The sequence below is a fragment of the Sarcophilus harrisii genome, chromosome 4, assembly GCF_902635505.1.
Source record: "Sarcophilus harrisii chromosome 4, mSarHar1.11, whole genome shotgun sequence".
Lineage (NCBI taxonomy): Eukaryota > Metazoa > Chordata > Mammalia > Dasyuromorphia > Dasyuridae > Sarcophilus > Sarcophilus harrisii.
In genome coordinates, this window is record NC_045429.1 from 305,174,334 (window position 1) to 305,191,317 (window position 16,984).

Here is a 16,984-nt window from a genome sequence, read left to right on the forward strand (position 1 = left end):
ATTTATGTCTCTCAATTCTGTTTTCTTAATAACATTCTCAGGTATCTTGGATTTGTTTTTGACTACTGGATCATCTTTTCCCATCTCATAGCGAATTTGTTTACTGTTCTCATTTGCCATTCCTACCTCATGTCTCTTTTCTTTGTTTCATTTGCTAGGATTTGGAGTGGCTTGTCACATTGGCATCCTTACAAATCTGCCTTGCATTGGAGTGGCTAAAAAACTCCTCCAGGTAGATGGGCTGAAGAATAATGATTTACACAAACAAAAGGTAAGAACCAAGGACATATTAGGATGAGGAAGTAACTCAGAGTGGTACTATCTGAGATTCTCAAGCAGGAACTATGTTATTGGGAGCTGGAGAAAGTGCAGAAAAATTGCATAGTATTACAGACTGGGGAACTCTCGGGTTTTGCTATCTCATCCTTTATTGTCTTATTGCCTTAGAAATCATCAAGTCCAGGCCCAGAAAGGTGAACTTGCCCAAGGTCAATGAGCTAGCCTGAGACAAAACTGGGCCTTAAGCCTGAGACAGCTGTCTCAAACCAGCTCTTTTCTTATCTCTCTCAGTAGTCTCTCAGACAGCGTGGTCTCAGTGAATGTTCTTGCCTCCTAACCTAGGTTTTTCTGTGAAGTAGGCTCTGGCCACCAGGATCAGGAGCAAGGTTATATGTTAGCTGCTCTACTAGATCCTGGTGATATAGAGACAAAGGTGAAATAGTCTCTGCCTCCAAGAAACTTGCCTTTTGTTAGGGGAGAACACACACACACAGGAGAACACACACACACACACACACATTTATACATATATGTATATATATATTTACAGAATATGTATTTGGAGGCAGGGAGGACATTAGGATTATATATTTGATTTGAGTTTGAGGACACTTAAGAAGCATCTCTAGTATAGACTTTCATAGATAGTGAAACAGATCTAGAGAAGTTGGATGACTTCCCTGAAATCACCCAGCAAATAAGTGGTAGACCTGGGACTTAAACCCAAGTCTTCTAACTCCAAATGGAGTCTACTTTCTGCCATCCTCAAGAAGGACTTGAGCTGAATCTTGAAGGAAACAGAATTGTAGAAAGGAGAGGTGAGGAGGAAGTGCCTCTTAAGTGTAGAGTGCAGGCAGTATGGAGGTCTGGAAAGGAGGGGATTCACTGTCGTATGGCAAGGAATGGGAAAAAAAAGCCAGCAGGATGGGTCTGGAGAAGTAGCTTGGGGCTAAATGGCAAAATGAAGTGGGAGAGAGCATGGTCAAAGATGAACTTTAGGGTAAACCCTTTAGCAGCTGTGTTGAGTGTGGATTGGAGAAAGGAGAGACAGCAATAAGGAGGACACTATAAAAAGCCTGAGGGAAAGATTTTGAACGTCTGGACTAGGTTCTTGGCCATGTGAGTAGGAGAAGAGAGGTTGTGGAGATGGAATTGACAAGGTTTGATGACTGAATGAAAGGTGGGTAGAATGAGGGAGAGGGGGGAATCAAGGATGATCCCAAGGCTGTGGCTGACATAACTGGAAGGATGTCTGATAGTACTCTTTGAAGGAAATCTGGAAGTTCAGAAGTGCAGTAGGTTTGAGGGAAAGATTATAATGAGTTCTGTTTGTATAATGGGCTGAGGCTTGAGTTGATGCACTGAGGTCCCAAGCACGTGAGGCTAAATAGCAATTGGACTATACTCTATTAATATACATGATTGGATAAAGAATGGTCCCTCCCCACTTTCTGTGCAAGTCCTGATGTGTTGTATAGGAAATGACGATTTTGGTGGGTGGAGACAGAGAAACAGGAAGAGAAGCTGGGAGAGATTGAGCCTGGGTTCCATACTCCTACCTGCTGGTCATGTGGCTGCTGGTCTAGCTAGCTTCTTGACTCAGCTGCACACATTGCTATTGCCGATTCCCTTCCACCTCCGATCTTTCTTTACTGAGAATAAAGACTGTATGTGTTATGATTGAGATGTCCATTGGACATCCAGTTTGAAATGTCCAATGAATAGTTGGTGATACAGGACTAAAAATCAGGAAGAAAGTTGGGGTTGAATCTAAGTGTCACCTCAGAAAGAGACAGTTAAATGCTGAGGAATTCAAGTAAGAGAACAGGACAGAGTTTTGGGATATATCCCTAGTTAGAGATATGATAGGTGATAATCCAGCAAAAGAGATTGAGGGATATTCAGCTAGGTGGGAGGAAAACAAAAGGCTAAATGTCACAGTGACTCATAGAAGAGAGGGTATCCATTGGTTAACAGTGTTCAATGCTATAGAGAGGTCAAGAAAGGAAGACTGAGAAAAAAATCGTATTGGACTTAGTAGTTAAGTGATCATTAAGAACTTCAGAGAGAACAATTTCTGTTGAATAAATGTGGAACTTGAGAATGCAAATCAAGATATTTTGACCAGGATTATATAAAATGCTACTTCTTGCCTAGGAGTAATTCTGATGGTTTAAAAATTATGCTAAGTAATTCTTTACTATTTATTTTTTAATGTTTAAAGAATTCCCTTCTCAGTTCAACCCATTTTCAACCTACTTCAACCAATTTCTTTCCACAATTTCTTATCCTTGTTTTCCAGATCCAGCAACTAAAGCTGGGAGGAGATACCTTTCCTCTGGTGGCTGACTCAGGTACCATCTTGGGAATGGTGAGTCAATTGGAGTGCCTTCTCCCAAGCTAGGACTCTTCCTCTGAGATAGTTTTTGGTATCGAAGCTTTCCAAATCAGAGAACTACAAAAGGTTGATTGGTGAAGGAAGCTTTGTATATTTTCACCTCAGAAGAGAGCACTCTCTTTTCTTCTCAGTAGCCCAATTTTCCCTTCCATTTCCTAGGCTTTAAAGAGTCACAACAAGAGCACCAAACCTTTGTATGTCTCTGTGGGTCACAAGGTGAGTCTGGGGACTGCAGTCCGCTTGATCCAAGCCTGCTGCAAATATCGGATTCCAGAGCCTATTCGTCAGGTGAGAAGGAGCCAAAAGGAGGTAATGATTAAAGGGAGGAAAAAAAGGGACAGGGAGATTCAGTGTTTATTTAGTGGAATTGAATTGTTGAGCTTATAGAACAAGGCCAACAACTGAACTCCTAGAATTAGAATGTGTGCATAGGGGATGGGGTGGCTGAGGAGAAGGGGGCAGAGAATTACAGTTCCTAAAGTCACCATAGAACTAATAGCAGGACTAAGACTGTAAGTCTGGCCTATGATTTCAAGATCTGGAGAGTCTTACTTGTGCTTCTATCCTCAGTATATATGAATGAAGGAATGAGTGAATGAACGAATGAAAAAGCATTTATTAAGTATTTGCATTTTGCCAAATCTGCTAGGGATAAAAACACAAAAGCAGGCTATCATTGTCTTCAAGGAGCCTGTATTATAATGGAAAGATGTGTTAGGGAGTGACAGCTAAGAAGGGATACCCTAAAAGTTACCAAGATAGTAAGCAGGATCAGACAGACTCCTTTCAGGAACAAGGACAGCATTGATTTCAAGTTGTCAAGTAAAGAAGCATTTATTAAGTGCCTCCTATGTGCCAGCTAAGATAGCACAGTAGATAAAGTGACTGTCAGGCCTGGAATCAGGAAGTCACATCTTCATGAATTCAGATGTGGCCACAGATAGTTAACAGTTAACCTTGGGCTAGTAACTTAATCCTGTTTGCCTCAGTTTCTTCATCTGTGAAATATGAACTGAAGAATGAAATGTCAAAATATTCTAGTATCTTTGCCAAGAAAACCCTAAATGGGGTCACAAAGAGTTGGACAGGACTGAAATGGCTGAACAACAAGAAAATGTTCCTGATATTTTGCTAAACCCTGAGGATACAAAGAAAGACAAAAGACAGTTTCTGTCTCCAGGAATTTACAATCTGATGGAGAAAATTCATACATATGTACAAACACATTATATATAGGATAAATTGGAGATAGTCTGAGAGGGAGCGCACTAACATTAAGGGGGATCAGGAAAGATTCCTTGCAGAAAGTTTGATTTTAGCAAAGATTTGAAGGAAGTCAAGAGGCAAAGATGATGAAGGAGACAGTTCCAAGAATGGGGGACAATCATTAAAAAGATAAGGGGGTCCAGAGCTAGAGGGTCATGTTTGATGAACAGAAAGGAGGTTGGTGTTACCTTATCAGAATATATGGAAAAGAGTAAAATGTTGTTTGTCTTTTTATTTTTGAAGAGGACCATTGACATTATGCGGTAATGACCTGACTTGTGCATAAATTGGGTTTAAGTAAGTCAGGGCTACACAAAGTCATTGGCTTCACTTTCTTCCAGAGTCACTGGAGTTCAATGGTGAGAGGTTAGGAGGACTGGCCATGGCCCAGGAGGCAGGGAGAAAAGACCTCGATTGTGAAAGGCTTTAAAAGCCCAACCGTTTTACGTTTGACTTTGAAGGTAGAAGAAAGTCACTGGCTTAAAATTATTATTATTGTTAATTAATTAATTAAATATTATTAAGTAAAGGAGTGACATGGTTAGGCCTGAATTTTAGGAAGATCAGTTTGACAGTTGAATAGAAAATGATCTGGGAGTGGGGAGAGATTTGGTCAGGAGACTGACCAGTAAGTTACTCAATAGTATAGCAATATTGAGGGCCTGCATCAGGATGATGGCAGTGTCAAAGGGATGTATACAAAGGAGACTGAGAAGGGAGAAATAAAGAGACTTAGCAACTGATTGAATGGGGGAGAGGGTGAAGAGTAAAGGATGGTGTCTAGGTTGTGAACCTGGGTGATAGGGATGATGATGGCAAAGTTATAAACAGGGGGAAAGGAGGGAAAAGGGAAAGATGATTTCAGTTTTTTGATTTGTTGTATAAGATATTTAGGAAGTGTCTGGTTTAAAGATGTCCAGTAGGCAGAGATTTCAAATTGGAGGTCAGGAGAGAAATTAAGAATCACTGTAGTTCCAAAACTGGAGAGACAGAGGTGGGGAAGACCAGTACATAGGTGAGGTGAGTATGCCAATGGTTGAGGAATAGGAAGTGAAATGAAACATGACTGAGTTCTCCCTGAGATAGTGGAACAAGAGAGACAATCACCAGTTCAGACAGTGGGGTCCCAGGGTTGAAGTTCTGAAAAAGAAAGGATGAAATTTCCAGGCTTTGGCCTCTGAGCCACATAGCAAGGTGACTTCTTATCACTTCTATTCTTGTCCAGTATTCCTGCACCATTATGCTACTTCTTTCCTTATTATACCAAAGTCTCAGGGAGTCTGAGGACAACTCCAACTCCTGTCCTTATATGAGGACAATTCAGTTCTCAAGTTTCTTAATCTGTTCTTATCTGTTCTGTCATTGTATCTCAGTTATTCACATGATTTTGCCATCACTCAAATGTTCTATAATCAAGAACTCTGAAATCCCTATTGTAGCCTCCTATCATTCCAACCTCCCTAATGAGGAATTTTGTGTTTGCTAGACCCCTATTTTATGAGCAAAATGTTGGCCTGGCGCTTCTAGCTTAATCAATAAAGGACCGTCAGGCAGAGATATCCAATTGAATGAAATCATTTTGAAGGCTTTTTCCCAGAGTCTGGGGAATTTCCTGATCCTGGCCACCCTCAAAAGATCAATGGAGGGCCATTTGACCAAGATCTCCAATTGAATGACGCTGCTTAATTTGGGAAGGGTTTATTTGGGCAAGTATGCTTTCCCAGGTTTTGGGAGTATCTAGGACCCCCCCCCCCCAAAGATTACATCATTTTCCCCCAAAAGATGTCAGTTTATATCATCCCCCCCCAAACAGTCCCCCCAAATTCATTTGGAATAATGGGATGAAAGTCATTTTCAGTCCCAGTTAAGCCAATTCTTTGTCCTCACCATTATTTCCAATCCAACTGCATCCACTACAAATTTGTGTTACCTTATCTCAATAGGTCCCTCAGTGAAGCAAGGCAATCATTTTTATTAAGCCTTAGTTGATTGTCAAATTCCCTGAAGAAGCTATTCCAAAACTTCTCTTCTTTCTTCAAGCTTCCCACAACTTTCCCCTGCCTTTCAACTGAATACCTTCCCTCATACTTTACCAAGAAAAAAGAGACCATTGACTTGCAGTGCCTGTTGATCCCTCTACATCTCAAAAGCATCTGACATCATCCCCCAGTCTCTGATGAAGAGTAACTTTCTCCTTCAATATCAATTATCTTCATGACTCCTTCTCCAGTAGATTGTGCTATCATCCTCTCGTCTCTCTCTTTCTCTCTTTCTCTGTTTCTCTCCCTCCCTAACTACTGGTTTGCTTCCTGCTGCCTACAAAACATGCTCAAGAATTTAAAGAAAAAGTCATTTGACCTTTCCATGTCCAAAAGCTATCATCCAGTATCTCTCTTCCCTTTTAGTCAGATTTCTGGAAAAGGCTATTAACAAATTTTAGCCTTCACTTTTTCTACTCTTTTAGTCCTTTGCAATTTGGCTTCCAACGCAATTGCCACCTATATCACATCCCTAACTATGGATATGCCTCATTGTTTGACCCCACTGTGCACACATGTCTAGGCACATGTCATCCTGCTTCCAGGAATGTAGAAATTGTTCATCATTTCACTGACCTCAACAGACCATGATAGAGAGAAATCTAAGCATTTCTCATTGCTTAGAGTCTGAGCCCTTGGATTAGTATTTATTTGCTTATCATAATGATTTTCATTTGATTTATGTGTTGTTCATTTAAAAGCAAAATGCACAGAAATCCCTTTAATCCCTATTCTTTTCCCTTACTGATTCTCCCTAACTTCTAAGTAATGTATGAAGACCCTGCCTAGAAAAATCTATTAGCTGGGTTCTGCCTAAATGCAATCAATTCAAGCTATAGCACAAGTCATATAAATACCAATAGAAGTGAAGATCCTGATTCTGCTCTCCCCCTCTCCCCACCCCCGCCTCCCCAATCTGGGAGTGCTATTTAACTCATCGACTTTTCTTCCTGCAAGTTGCAACGGTGAGGAGCTCCCTCCAGATGGCAGTACCAGCTCACTGTCAGGCTTTCAGCCAGGGCTGCTGAGAGCTCTGAAGGGGTTGGGAAGCCAGTGGGAGGAACAAGGAGTTTGGGCCCGAGCCTGTGCAGGAGCTTGAGTCCAGCCATGTGCTTCTGTGAGCAGTTCAGGCTGGCCCCACTCTGTGAGGTATCTGAGTCCCAGGCAAGGAATTTAAGAATGAGATTCCAGATATGGAAATACCTCACAAAGCCCACTTTGTCAAAATATTTCTGCCTTTTGCAGTAAGTCATTATCCTCTTTATCTACCTTCTATCTTTGCTGTTCTACCATTTCCCTTCATCTCTCCCCAACCCCATCCCCCTCTAATCCTCTCCCCCCACCCATTTTGTGCTCAGCACTGAGTATTTTTTCCATTTCACCATTGCTTTCAGAAGTCTGAGCATAATGAGGTCATTGTTGTCTAAATTCTTGCTACTTTTAACTGCAACTACCTTAAGTTAGTTACACCTAAGTTCTCAAGGGAGCCTACTCTTCATTTTGTATGACCAACCTAGGACCATAGGAAAGCGACCTACAGTTTGGATTCAGGAATTTTAGTTTCTTTTCTGCCAATGATTTGCTGTATGAAATTGAGTAATTCTTCTTTCTGAAGTTTAGGTTACCCATTCTTTGAAAGTATGATTCCTGCTTCCTTTGAAATAGAGTGAGATTCTGTAAAAATGTTTAAAGTACCTTGGGGTTTTTTTTTTGGGGGGAAGAAACTCAGCTACTCATTAAGTAAAAGTTTATGTGATCTCTATCCTATTCTAGAAGCTTTAGAGTGAGAGGTATAGGATATAGAGTCCTTGTTGTTGGGAGACTGCCTCTCTTTGCAAGATTAGAATAGGATGATAAACTAATACTCAGGTCCCAACTTTTAACTCTTTTTATTGTGAACTCTATTCCATTCCATAAAAAGTTAATATAGCCCAGTTCCACCTTTTTGGTGGAAAGGACTAAGATGGACTTTGTTTTGTATTTTATTTCCCTTTACTCTGAACAAGCCTGTTCCAAACTGATGAAAGGTTAGAGATTTTGGGATTTTGTTTTGCAATATTTTATTTTTGTTAAGGAGCAGGAAGAAAAAGAGGGAAAACCTTTTAATTTTCCCTCCAACTTTCCATTGTGCTAATCAGACCTCTATTAGATATTCCCATCAATCTCAAAACAAATCTGGACCTCTCCTTTCATATTAGCCCTCATTGCTAGCCTTATTAGCTGCACTGTGAGAAGGGAAAAGAATTGGAGACTACATCTGAATTTGCCCTTCTTAAGTTGTCTCTGTCTTATAAAAGAAAGAGGTATGATGGGAAATGTCCATCCCTGTTGTATAGTGGCTTGACTCTTATAAAGATGCTAGCTGTCTGTTTTCTCTTCCCATTTGAAAAATCCCTCTCTTTTCATGTCCATTTCCTACCCCCCTCACCCTCTGAAAATAGAATTAGTCTTGGGGATTTGCCACACTTCTGTTAGCTATCCTTCCAATTAGTCATTCGTTTTCTAAATTGTTCCAGGCAGAGGTCCTCAAACTTTTTAAATAGAGGGCCAGTTCACTGTCCCTCAGACTGTTGGAGGCTGGACTATAGTTAAAACAAAAACTTTGTTTTGTGGGCCTTTAAATAAAGAAACTTCATAGCCCTGGATGAGGGGGATAATCATCCTCAGCTGCCGCATCTGGCTGGAGGGCCATAGTTTGAGGACCCCTGCCTAGCTTAGAATCTGATGGTTGATTGTTGATCTTTGTTCTCAGAGAACCAAAATCACTATGTTAGTCTAGTTACAGTGTATCTGACTAATATCATCTTGGAATGCTCTGCCATAAGTTGGATCCAAATAGTCTTCTATGAACATTTAGGATAGTTTCTCTAACTTTGTGCATCTTGTGTTTCTTCTGAGCTAATCCAATTCTGCTTTGCTCATAGAGCAAAGAATCTTTTTTGGTAAGGGCACTCCATGCTGTGTGGTCCATTGCCATTGTCTCCCATGTCATGCAATCAATTCTAAAGTTCTTAAAATTGACCTTGTTAGTGTCCTTGTATTGCTTTTTTCTGACCACCTTGTGAGTACTTGTCCTGTGTAGTTCTCCCTAAAAGTCTTTTTGGCAAGTATACATTTGACATTCAAACAATGTGGTCAGCCCAACAGAGTTGAACTTTCTACAATTAAAGTTGGAATGCTTGGCAGGTTAGTTTGAGAAAGAACCTCACTCATTGTCTGATGATCTTCAGAATCTTCCTGAGACAATTCAAATGGAAGTGATTCATTTTCTTGGCATGACATTAATATACTGTCCAGGTTTCACAGGAATGCGGTCTAATAGACTTACATAGTATAGAGGGTCTTTGCAGCCAAGACTAGGCATTTGGGGAAGGAAGAAAGCTCACATCTTTAAAGAGGTTACCTACACCCTTTAGTCCCATGTTAGACCTGTCCTTACCCCCACTCTCATCACGGGCTCCCCAGATCTAGATGTAGAATGATTTAGAATCCTTTTTTTTTTTTTTTCCCACAGGTGCTCAGAGTTAACACCTCTTGGGAGGAATAAAGGTTCTCTACCAAACTGACCTATGAAGCTTAGAGAGGCTATCCAGAACCATGCTTAGTAATTTTTGCACCTGAAACAATTAAGTTGAATTAAATGAGACATAGCAACAGCAGAGAAAAGAGAGAAATGACATATTCCAATGATCCTTGTTTTCCTTGGATTGCAAGAGTAATATGGGGTCCTAGAGCTGAGTGCTTGAGGATCCTAGTCAAAGGAGGACTAGAAAGCAAATTGCCCAGACGTCACCATGAGGAGGAAGCAGGCCTTTCCAACACTACCTGGATTGGTTGACTATAGGTGTTGTTCACCTGTAGTCAGCACAGCTTTAAAATTAATCAGATAGTTTACATTAGATATGTATATTTACTGTCCAGGAAGCTATTGTACTTGGAATCTGGAGAACTGGGATTGAGTCCCTGCTCTTTTAGAGGCTTGCTGTATGATCTTGGACATGTCTTGAGATAGAGGCTTTTTTCTCTGTAAAATGAATTTGAACTAGATGATCCATAAGATTCTTTGAAAGTTTATATTCCCTTAGGTTATTTCAGCTAATTTAAGATAAATAAAAGCACACCTCTTGGAATAGAATATTTTTATTTTTGTATTTCACAGAATTGAGGAATTTTAAAGTTGGAGGGAATTTTAGTGGCCATCTAGTCCATGCCATTCACAACAGGTGGTCATTCAGATTCTGAATGAAGACGTCTGGTCTTCATTCCATCACCTTTTAAGGCAACCCATTCCACTTTTAGACAATCCTAATAGCTAGAAAATTTTTCTTGATATTATGCCCCACACATTGCTCCTTATTTTACCATAAGATTAATATATCAAGTCTGATCTGTCTCAGTACTTGAACACAAATGTCATATACCCTGTGATTTTATCTTCTTCAACCTATATATGCACAATTCCTTCAACTATCCTTAATTGACATGAACACAAGGTTCTTCATCTTTGACTTCCTTAACACATTCTTCCATTTATCATTGTGCATCTTAAACTGTGTCACTAAGGATTAAACACAGTGCTCCAGATATATTCTATCAAGGACAGAATACAGAGAAACTGTCACCCTACTCTTCCTGGAAAATGTACCTATCTTAATGAAACAGAAGATCATGTTAGCTTTTTTGGCTGCCACATCACACTTCTAACAATGTGGAGTTTGCAGCCCACCCAAAATTCCAGAGCTTTTTTAGACAAACTGCTATCTAATCATGCCTCCCCCATCTGGTACTTGTGAATTTGATTTGTTGAACCAAAATGTAAGACATTTATTTCTTTTGAAGTTCAGATGATTAGATTCAGCCCATTCATTGCTCTAGCTGTCAAGGTCCTTTTGAATTCTGATTCTGTTGTCCAGTGTTTTAGTTCTGCCTCTCATTTTTGCAACATCTGCACATTTAATGATTTATCCAAGTCATTAAAAATGCTAAATGGCACAGAACCAAGCAAGCAGCTTTGGTGTACTTTCCTGGAGATCTGCCAACTTGATGCTGAACATCATGTCCAGCCATTCAACTACTTCCAAATCCATCTAGTTGTATTGTCATCTTGTCAGTCAGTAAACATTTATTGTTTACTGTCAACCAATCAACAAATATTTATTGGGTATTTACTATGTGCTAGGCTCTGGGCATTCAAATACAAAGTACAAAGAATAAAACACTCCCTACTTGCAATGAACTTATATATTCTTTTAAAATTTTTTTCAAAAGTATCTTATTTTTCAAATACATGTGAAGATAGTTTTCAACATTGATTTTTGTAAGACTTCCAAATTTTTCTCCCTCCCTCCCTTACTTTACTCCTCCCCAGTGTACAATTCTTTTAAGCATATTTCCATATTTGTTATGTTATGCAAGAAAAATCAAACTGGAAGGGAAAAAAACATGAGAAAGAGAAACAAACAAACAATGGTGAAAGAATTATGCTTCATTCCATATTCAGTATCCATAGTTTTCTCTCTGGATGCAGATGGCATTTTCCATCCCAAGTCTATTGGAATTGCCTTGAACCACTGCATTGTTGGAAAGAGCCGAGTTCATCACAGTTAATCATCACATATAAATCTTCTTGTTTCCTTGTACAGTGTTCTTTTGGTTCTGTTCTGTTCACTCAGTATCAATTTATGCAAATATTTCCAGGCTTTTTTGAAATCAGCCTGCTCATTGTTTCTTATAGAACAGTACTATTCCATTATATTCATATGGTATTCAGCCATTCCCAACTGAAGTTTAAGGACTAAGTCCTAGTGGGGTTTAACTTCTTACTTTATTTTGTGGTTTGATTAGATAAATCAAACTAAATAAGTTCTGAGAGAGGAAGGTTGAGATTATAGTTTTGCAGCTCTTTTAACTTCTCATTTAGGAATTTAGATGCTATACCACTTGGTGCATATATATTTAATATTGATATTATTTCATTATATATGGTATCCTTTAGCAAGATATAGTTTCCTTCCTTATCTTTTTTAATTAGATCGACTTTTGCTTTTGCTTGATCTGAGATGAGGATGGCTACTCTTGCTTTTTTTTACTTCTCCTGAAGCATAATAGATTCTGTTCCAGCCTTTTACCTTAACTCTGTATTATCACTCTGCTTTAAATGTGTTTCCTGTAAACAACATATTGTAGGATTCTGGCTTTTAAATCAGTCTGCTATCCACTTATGCTTTATGAGAGAGTTCACTCCATTCACATTTACAGTTAAAACTATTAATTCTGTATTTCTTGCCATCTTATTAACCCCAAATTATACTTTTCTCTTTCTTTTTCCCCTTTTCCCCCTCCCCAGTATTTTACTTATGAGCACTACTTGCCTCAAGCAGTCCTTCCCTTCTGAGATCCTCTCCCTTTCTTATACCTTTCCCCTACTATTTCTGTTTTCCCTTCTATTTAGCCTACCCCTTCCCTTTCCCCCTTTCCCCTCCTGCTTTTCTATAATGTGAGAGAAGTTTCTCAGTGAAACCAAATATGTCTAATATTCTTTCTATTAGCTAAATCTGATGAGAGTAAGATTCACAAAATGTTCATCTTTCCCTTCTTTTCCTCAATTATAACAGGTTTTATTTGCCTCTTCCTGAGAAGTAATTTCCCTCATTTTACCTCCACTTTCCTTTTTTTACTGTTATAATCCCCTTTCCACCTTTAGTTTCTTTTGTAATTATAACAGTAAAATCAGATTATACATGTACTCTCAATGTATACCCATAACAGAAATACAGTTCTCAAGAGTTTTTTTCTTTTTACCTTTTTATGCTTCTCCTTAGTTCTCTCAAATTTTTTGTTTAGCTCTAGTCTTTTCATCAAAAATAAATGGAATTCACCAGTTTCATTGAATGCCCATCTCCTTCCCTGAAAGAAAATGCTCAGTTAGCAGGGTAATTTATTCTTGGATGCATTCCAAGTTCCTTCACCTTTTGAAATATCAGATTCCAGGCTCTTTGATCCTTTAAAGTAGAAGCTGCTAGGTCCAGAATAATCCTTATTGTGGCTCCACGGTATTTGCATTGTTTCTTTCTGGGTGTTTGTAATATTTTTTCCTGGGTTCGATAATTCTGAAATTTAGCCACAATATTCCTTAGAGTTTTAATTTTCAGGTCTCCTTCAGGAGGTGTTTGGTGAATTCTTTCAATAGTTATTTTACCTTCTGATTGTATGACATCTGGCAGTTCTCTTTGATGATTACCTGAAAAATAGTGTCTAGGCTCCTTTTTTCATCATGGTTTTCAGGGAGTCCAATAATCCTTAGATTGTCTTTCCTAGATCTATTTTCCAGGTCAGTTGTTTTCCCAATTAAGTATTTTGCATTTGCTTCTATTTTTTAATTTTTTGGTTTTGCTTGACTGATTCTTGTTGTCTCATTGAGTCATTCATTTCCATTTGTTCAGTTCTGAATTTTAGTGAATTGTTTTCTTCATTTACTTTTTTTTTTAACTTCTTTTTGTATTTGTCCAATTGAATTTTTAAATGAGTTGTTTTGTTTTATGGAATTTTTTTTCCATTTCACAAATTCTGTTTTTTCATTTTTTCCATTTTGTCAAATCTATCTTTTAATGAGTTATATCACTTTTCCAAACCCATTTGCAAAGTTTTCATTTCCTTTCCCCATTTTTCTTCTAGCTCTCTTTTAAGATCCTTTTTAATTTCTTCTAGGAGAGTCTTGTATGGGGACTAATTTTTATCACCTTTTGGGGCTTCATCTGGAGATGATCTGCTTAGTCTCCTCAGGGTTTGAAATGTGTTCTTTCACCATAAAAACTGTCTTTTGTCAGAGTTCTCTTTACTTATTTACTCATTTTTTAAAAAAGTTAAGGTCCTCTTTTAGGGGAGGGGAGGTTTTTCAAGCTTGCTTTACAAGCAAAGGCTTTCTCTATAAGTGGTCGTGGCTGTTCTAGGTCATTACTGATTCACTCCTGGTGCTGGGTGGGCGTGGTCAGGTCCCATGAGACTGGCTTTTTTTTTTTTTTTTTTTTTTTTACCTTTTATATTTGTGTGGGATACTTTATAACTTTTCCACTGATCTACTGGCTTGCAACCAGGGCAGAGTCACCAACACTGCTGCAGATTCCTCCCTGTAGATTCTCTACTAGGCAGAGTCTGCACTGCCCCATGGAGTCCACACCATCCCAGGGGTTCTGCACTGTTTGCACTGGCATTTGTACTCAGCTGCTTGTATTTTGTTCCCTCCCTCCCGTTTCCAAATTGAAACAGACCTTTTCTGGTCTGTTTCCTCCCCATAGACTCTCCTCCATGTGGAGTCTGCACCACCCCGGGACCTTGAGCTGTCTATGCTGGCATTTGTACTCACCTGGTTGTGCTTGGCTGCTTCCCTCCTGTTTCCAATGGAACCAGACCTTTTCTGGCGATCTTTGAAATTATCTACTGCTGGTAATTTGTTATACTCCCAATATTCGTGGATTCTGCCACTCTGGAGCCAATTCAGAGGCTGGATTTGCTAATTAGTCTGAGGGTTGTAGAAGATCAGAAAGAAATGTGTGTCCTCACTGTCATCTTGGCTCCACCCTTTTCCTTCTCATTAAAATAGTTTCCCTTTTATCTTTAAAATATAATTCATGAATGTTTCCCATCTCTTCTGGCCTAACTTTCTAAATAGCATTTTAGTTCATGGAATTCTTCCTGTCCTTCCTTTGAAAAATGTGAAATCTGATATCCTCAAATCTGGAATACATGTGAGACTATACCTAATTGTTTTTATTCTCTAATACAAATTATGAGAGAGTGGTCACTATTATTCTCTTTCTCATCAAAAGTCTTATCATTTTCACCTCAGCAATTATGTCTTTTCCATTAGTGAAAATAAGATTAACAGGTGTCAAGAAGTCTCCTATCACTACTTTTTATATCTGTATAAGGATTATGATCCATTTTCTGAACTCTTTGTTTCCTTGTTTTATCCAGGCAGTCTATGATATGTGGCAAGAACAAAATCACTTATATTTTGTTTCTTTACTCATATGCTTCCACTATATTTACTATCTGTATATTAAGAAGCATAATTCCTTTTTTCAAAAAAAGTAAATCAATTTATTTTTGGAATATCCCTCTTAATTCTGTATATGTTGGTTGGCATAATGTTGAACTTTATCACAATCTTCTTTGTAAAAGAACTCTAATCACTGCTTAGGATAGTTTCTTCAAACTGTGGTTAACACTATTGAGTCAGCAATTTATACAAAGTTCAATAGTAATTTTTTTTTTTTTTTTTTTGACTGGGGCAATTGGAGTTAAGTGACTTGCCCACACAGTTAGAAAGTATTAAGTGTCTGAGGCCAGATCTGAACTCAGGTCCTCCTGACTTCAGGGCTAGTGCTCTATCCACTACACCAACTAACTGCCCCAATAGAAAAAAAATTACTGAATATCCTCTGTTTAATGTAAACAAGGCAGGAGAAAAAGTTTAAAGTAACAATATTTTACTGGGCTCAAAATGATTATCAATTATGTGTTAAAGTGCTGGATTATTACTATGGTATAGTTATCTGGATTTATTGAATAACCCCAAATACAAATACCATGTAATTTATTAGTTAGCATTTAATAATTTCTTCTATCAGTGCCTATGAACTTCACAATTAAATGGTAACATTATATTTATACAATACTTTATGAAGATAATTTATCAATTTATAAAGAAATTCAATAATTTGTACTCTATAAAATTACCTATAAAATTGAGTGTAACAATTTTTATATTAGCAACAGTATAAGCAAGCTAAGGATTTTGGTTCATATGTACATAAAGTAATTTACAACCAGACTGAAAAACTGTATTAACTCACAACTCCCATATTGTGCAAATATATTATGAGAACTGTATGTAGTTGCAATGTGAGCATAGAAGCATAACTTTTTAATGTGCAGTTCTACCTTCTAACTCTTGCTCCTTTGTTTCATCTGTTTCTTTTGAATAAAATATACTTCTGCAGCTACACTCTAGTCATGTGTTTCACTTTACTAAGGCTCAGTAATTTCTATGAAATACAATTTGTCTCCTTACATTTGGTCTTTTGTTTCCTCTTGTTTGTTGCCTACTCTTTGAGAATTTGTATATAAATATTTGAGGCCATAGCTTTTAACTATTGTTCCTTTCTTGTATTTTGTTTCCTGTGAACTTCTGGTTGTCTCATTTCTATTCTTCATCCTTTGTTGTATTTACTCTTTATGGTTTTCTGGAGTAATTTTCTCTTTCATTTTATTTTAATCCCTTTTATTTTAAAACTCTTGTGATTAAATTTATAAAACCAAAGTTAACTATATCCCTACCAGTCCTTGTGATGTACACTCCATTCCTGGCCAGGAGTCTGTCACACCTATCATTTAATTCATGACCCAGAAATCTAATTCCCTTTTTAGATACCTTCATCTTGGTTAATTGTTAACTTCCCACATAGAATTTTCTCTTCTACTTCACTTGTTTTCAGTGGGCAACAATGATCAAAACACAACCTGCTCCCCAAGACTTCATAATCTTTGCTAATTCTTTGTTAATTCCTTATGGTATTATCATCTGTGCCCACATGAATCACCATAAGTAGGGCATAGTCACTTATTTTCACAGGATTTTGAAAGGTTCTATTATGTCTTGGATATATGCCTAAGGAAGACAGCAGACTTCTCAATTATTGTTGATCAGGTTGACAAATAGCTGTCTGATAAAGGAATTAACAATCACTACACTTCTTTTAATTCCCACTAGATGATTTGTCACCTGGTGTTTCTGTGGCTCTATTTTTGTTGTTTTTTGAAGGACAGATGGTGACTTTTCCTTTAAAATTTACAGCTCCCTCCTCTTCAGGAAGATCCTCAAATGTGTTTTTTTAGCTCAAAGTGTACACTTGTATTTTTCCTTCCAGTAATTTTCTCCCCATTAAAATTCTGCTTCAAATTTTTTTCAGGAGCATTTCACTTTTTCGGATAACTTGAAATG

The 16,984-nt window shown here is 38.0% G+C and overlaps 1 protein-coding gene across 3 annotated transcripts in view; it reads left to right on the forward strand.

Moving 5' to 3' along the window:
- ENDOV (endonuclease V) overlaps positions 1-16,984 on the forward strand; it is a 51,363-nt gene that overhangs the window by 14,031 nt on the left and 20,348 nt on the right. For all 3 annotated transcript variants that reach the window (XR_004233780.1, XM_031965592.1, XM_031965591.1), the window contains exons 5-7: positions 159-271; positions 2,582-2,650; positions 2,837-2,965. Coding sequence is in view for 2 of the 3 variants with exons in the window: in XM_031965592.1 (XP_031821452.1) it covers positions 159-271; positions 2,582-2,650; positions 2,837-2,965 (311 nt within the window). In the remaining variant the exon portion in view is untranslated. The remainder of the gene's footprint in view (positions 1-158; positions 272-2,581; positions 2,651-2,836; positions 2,966-16,984) is intronic.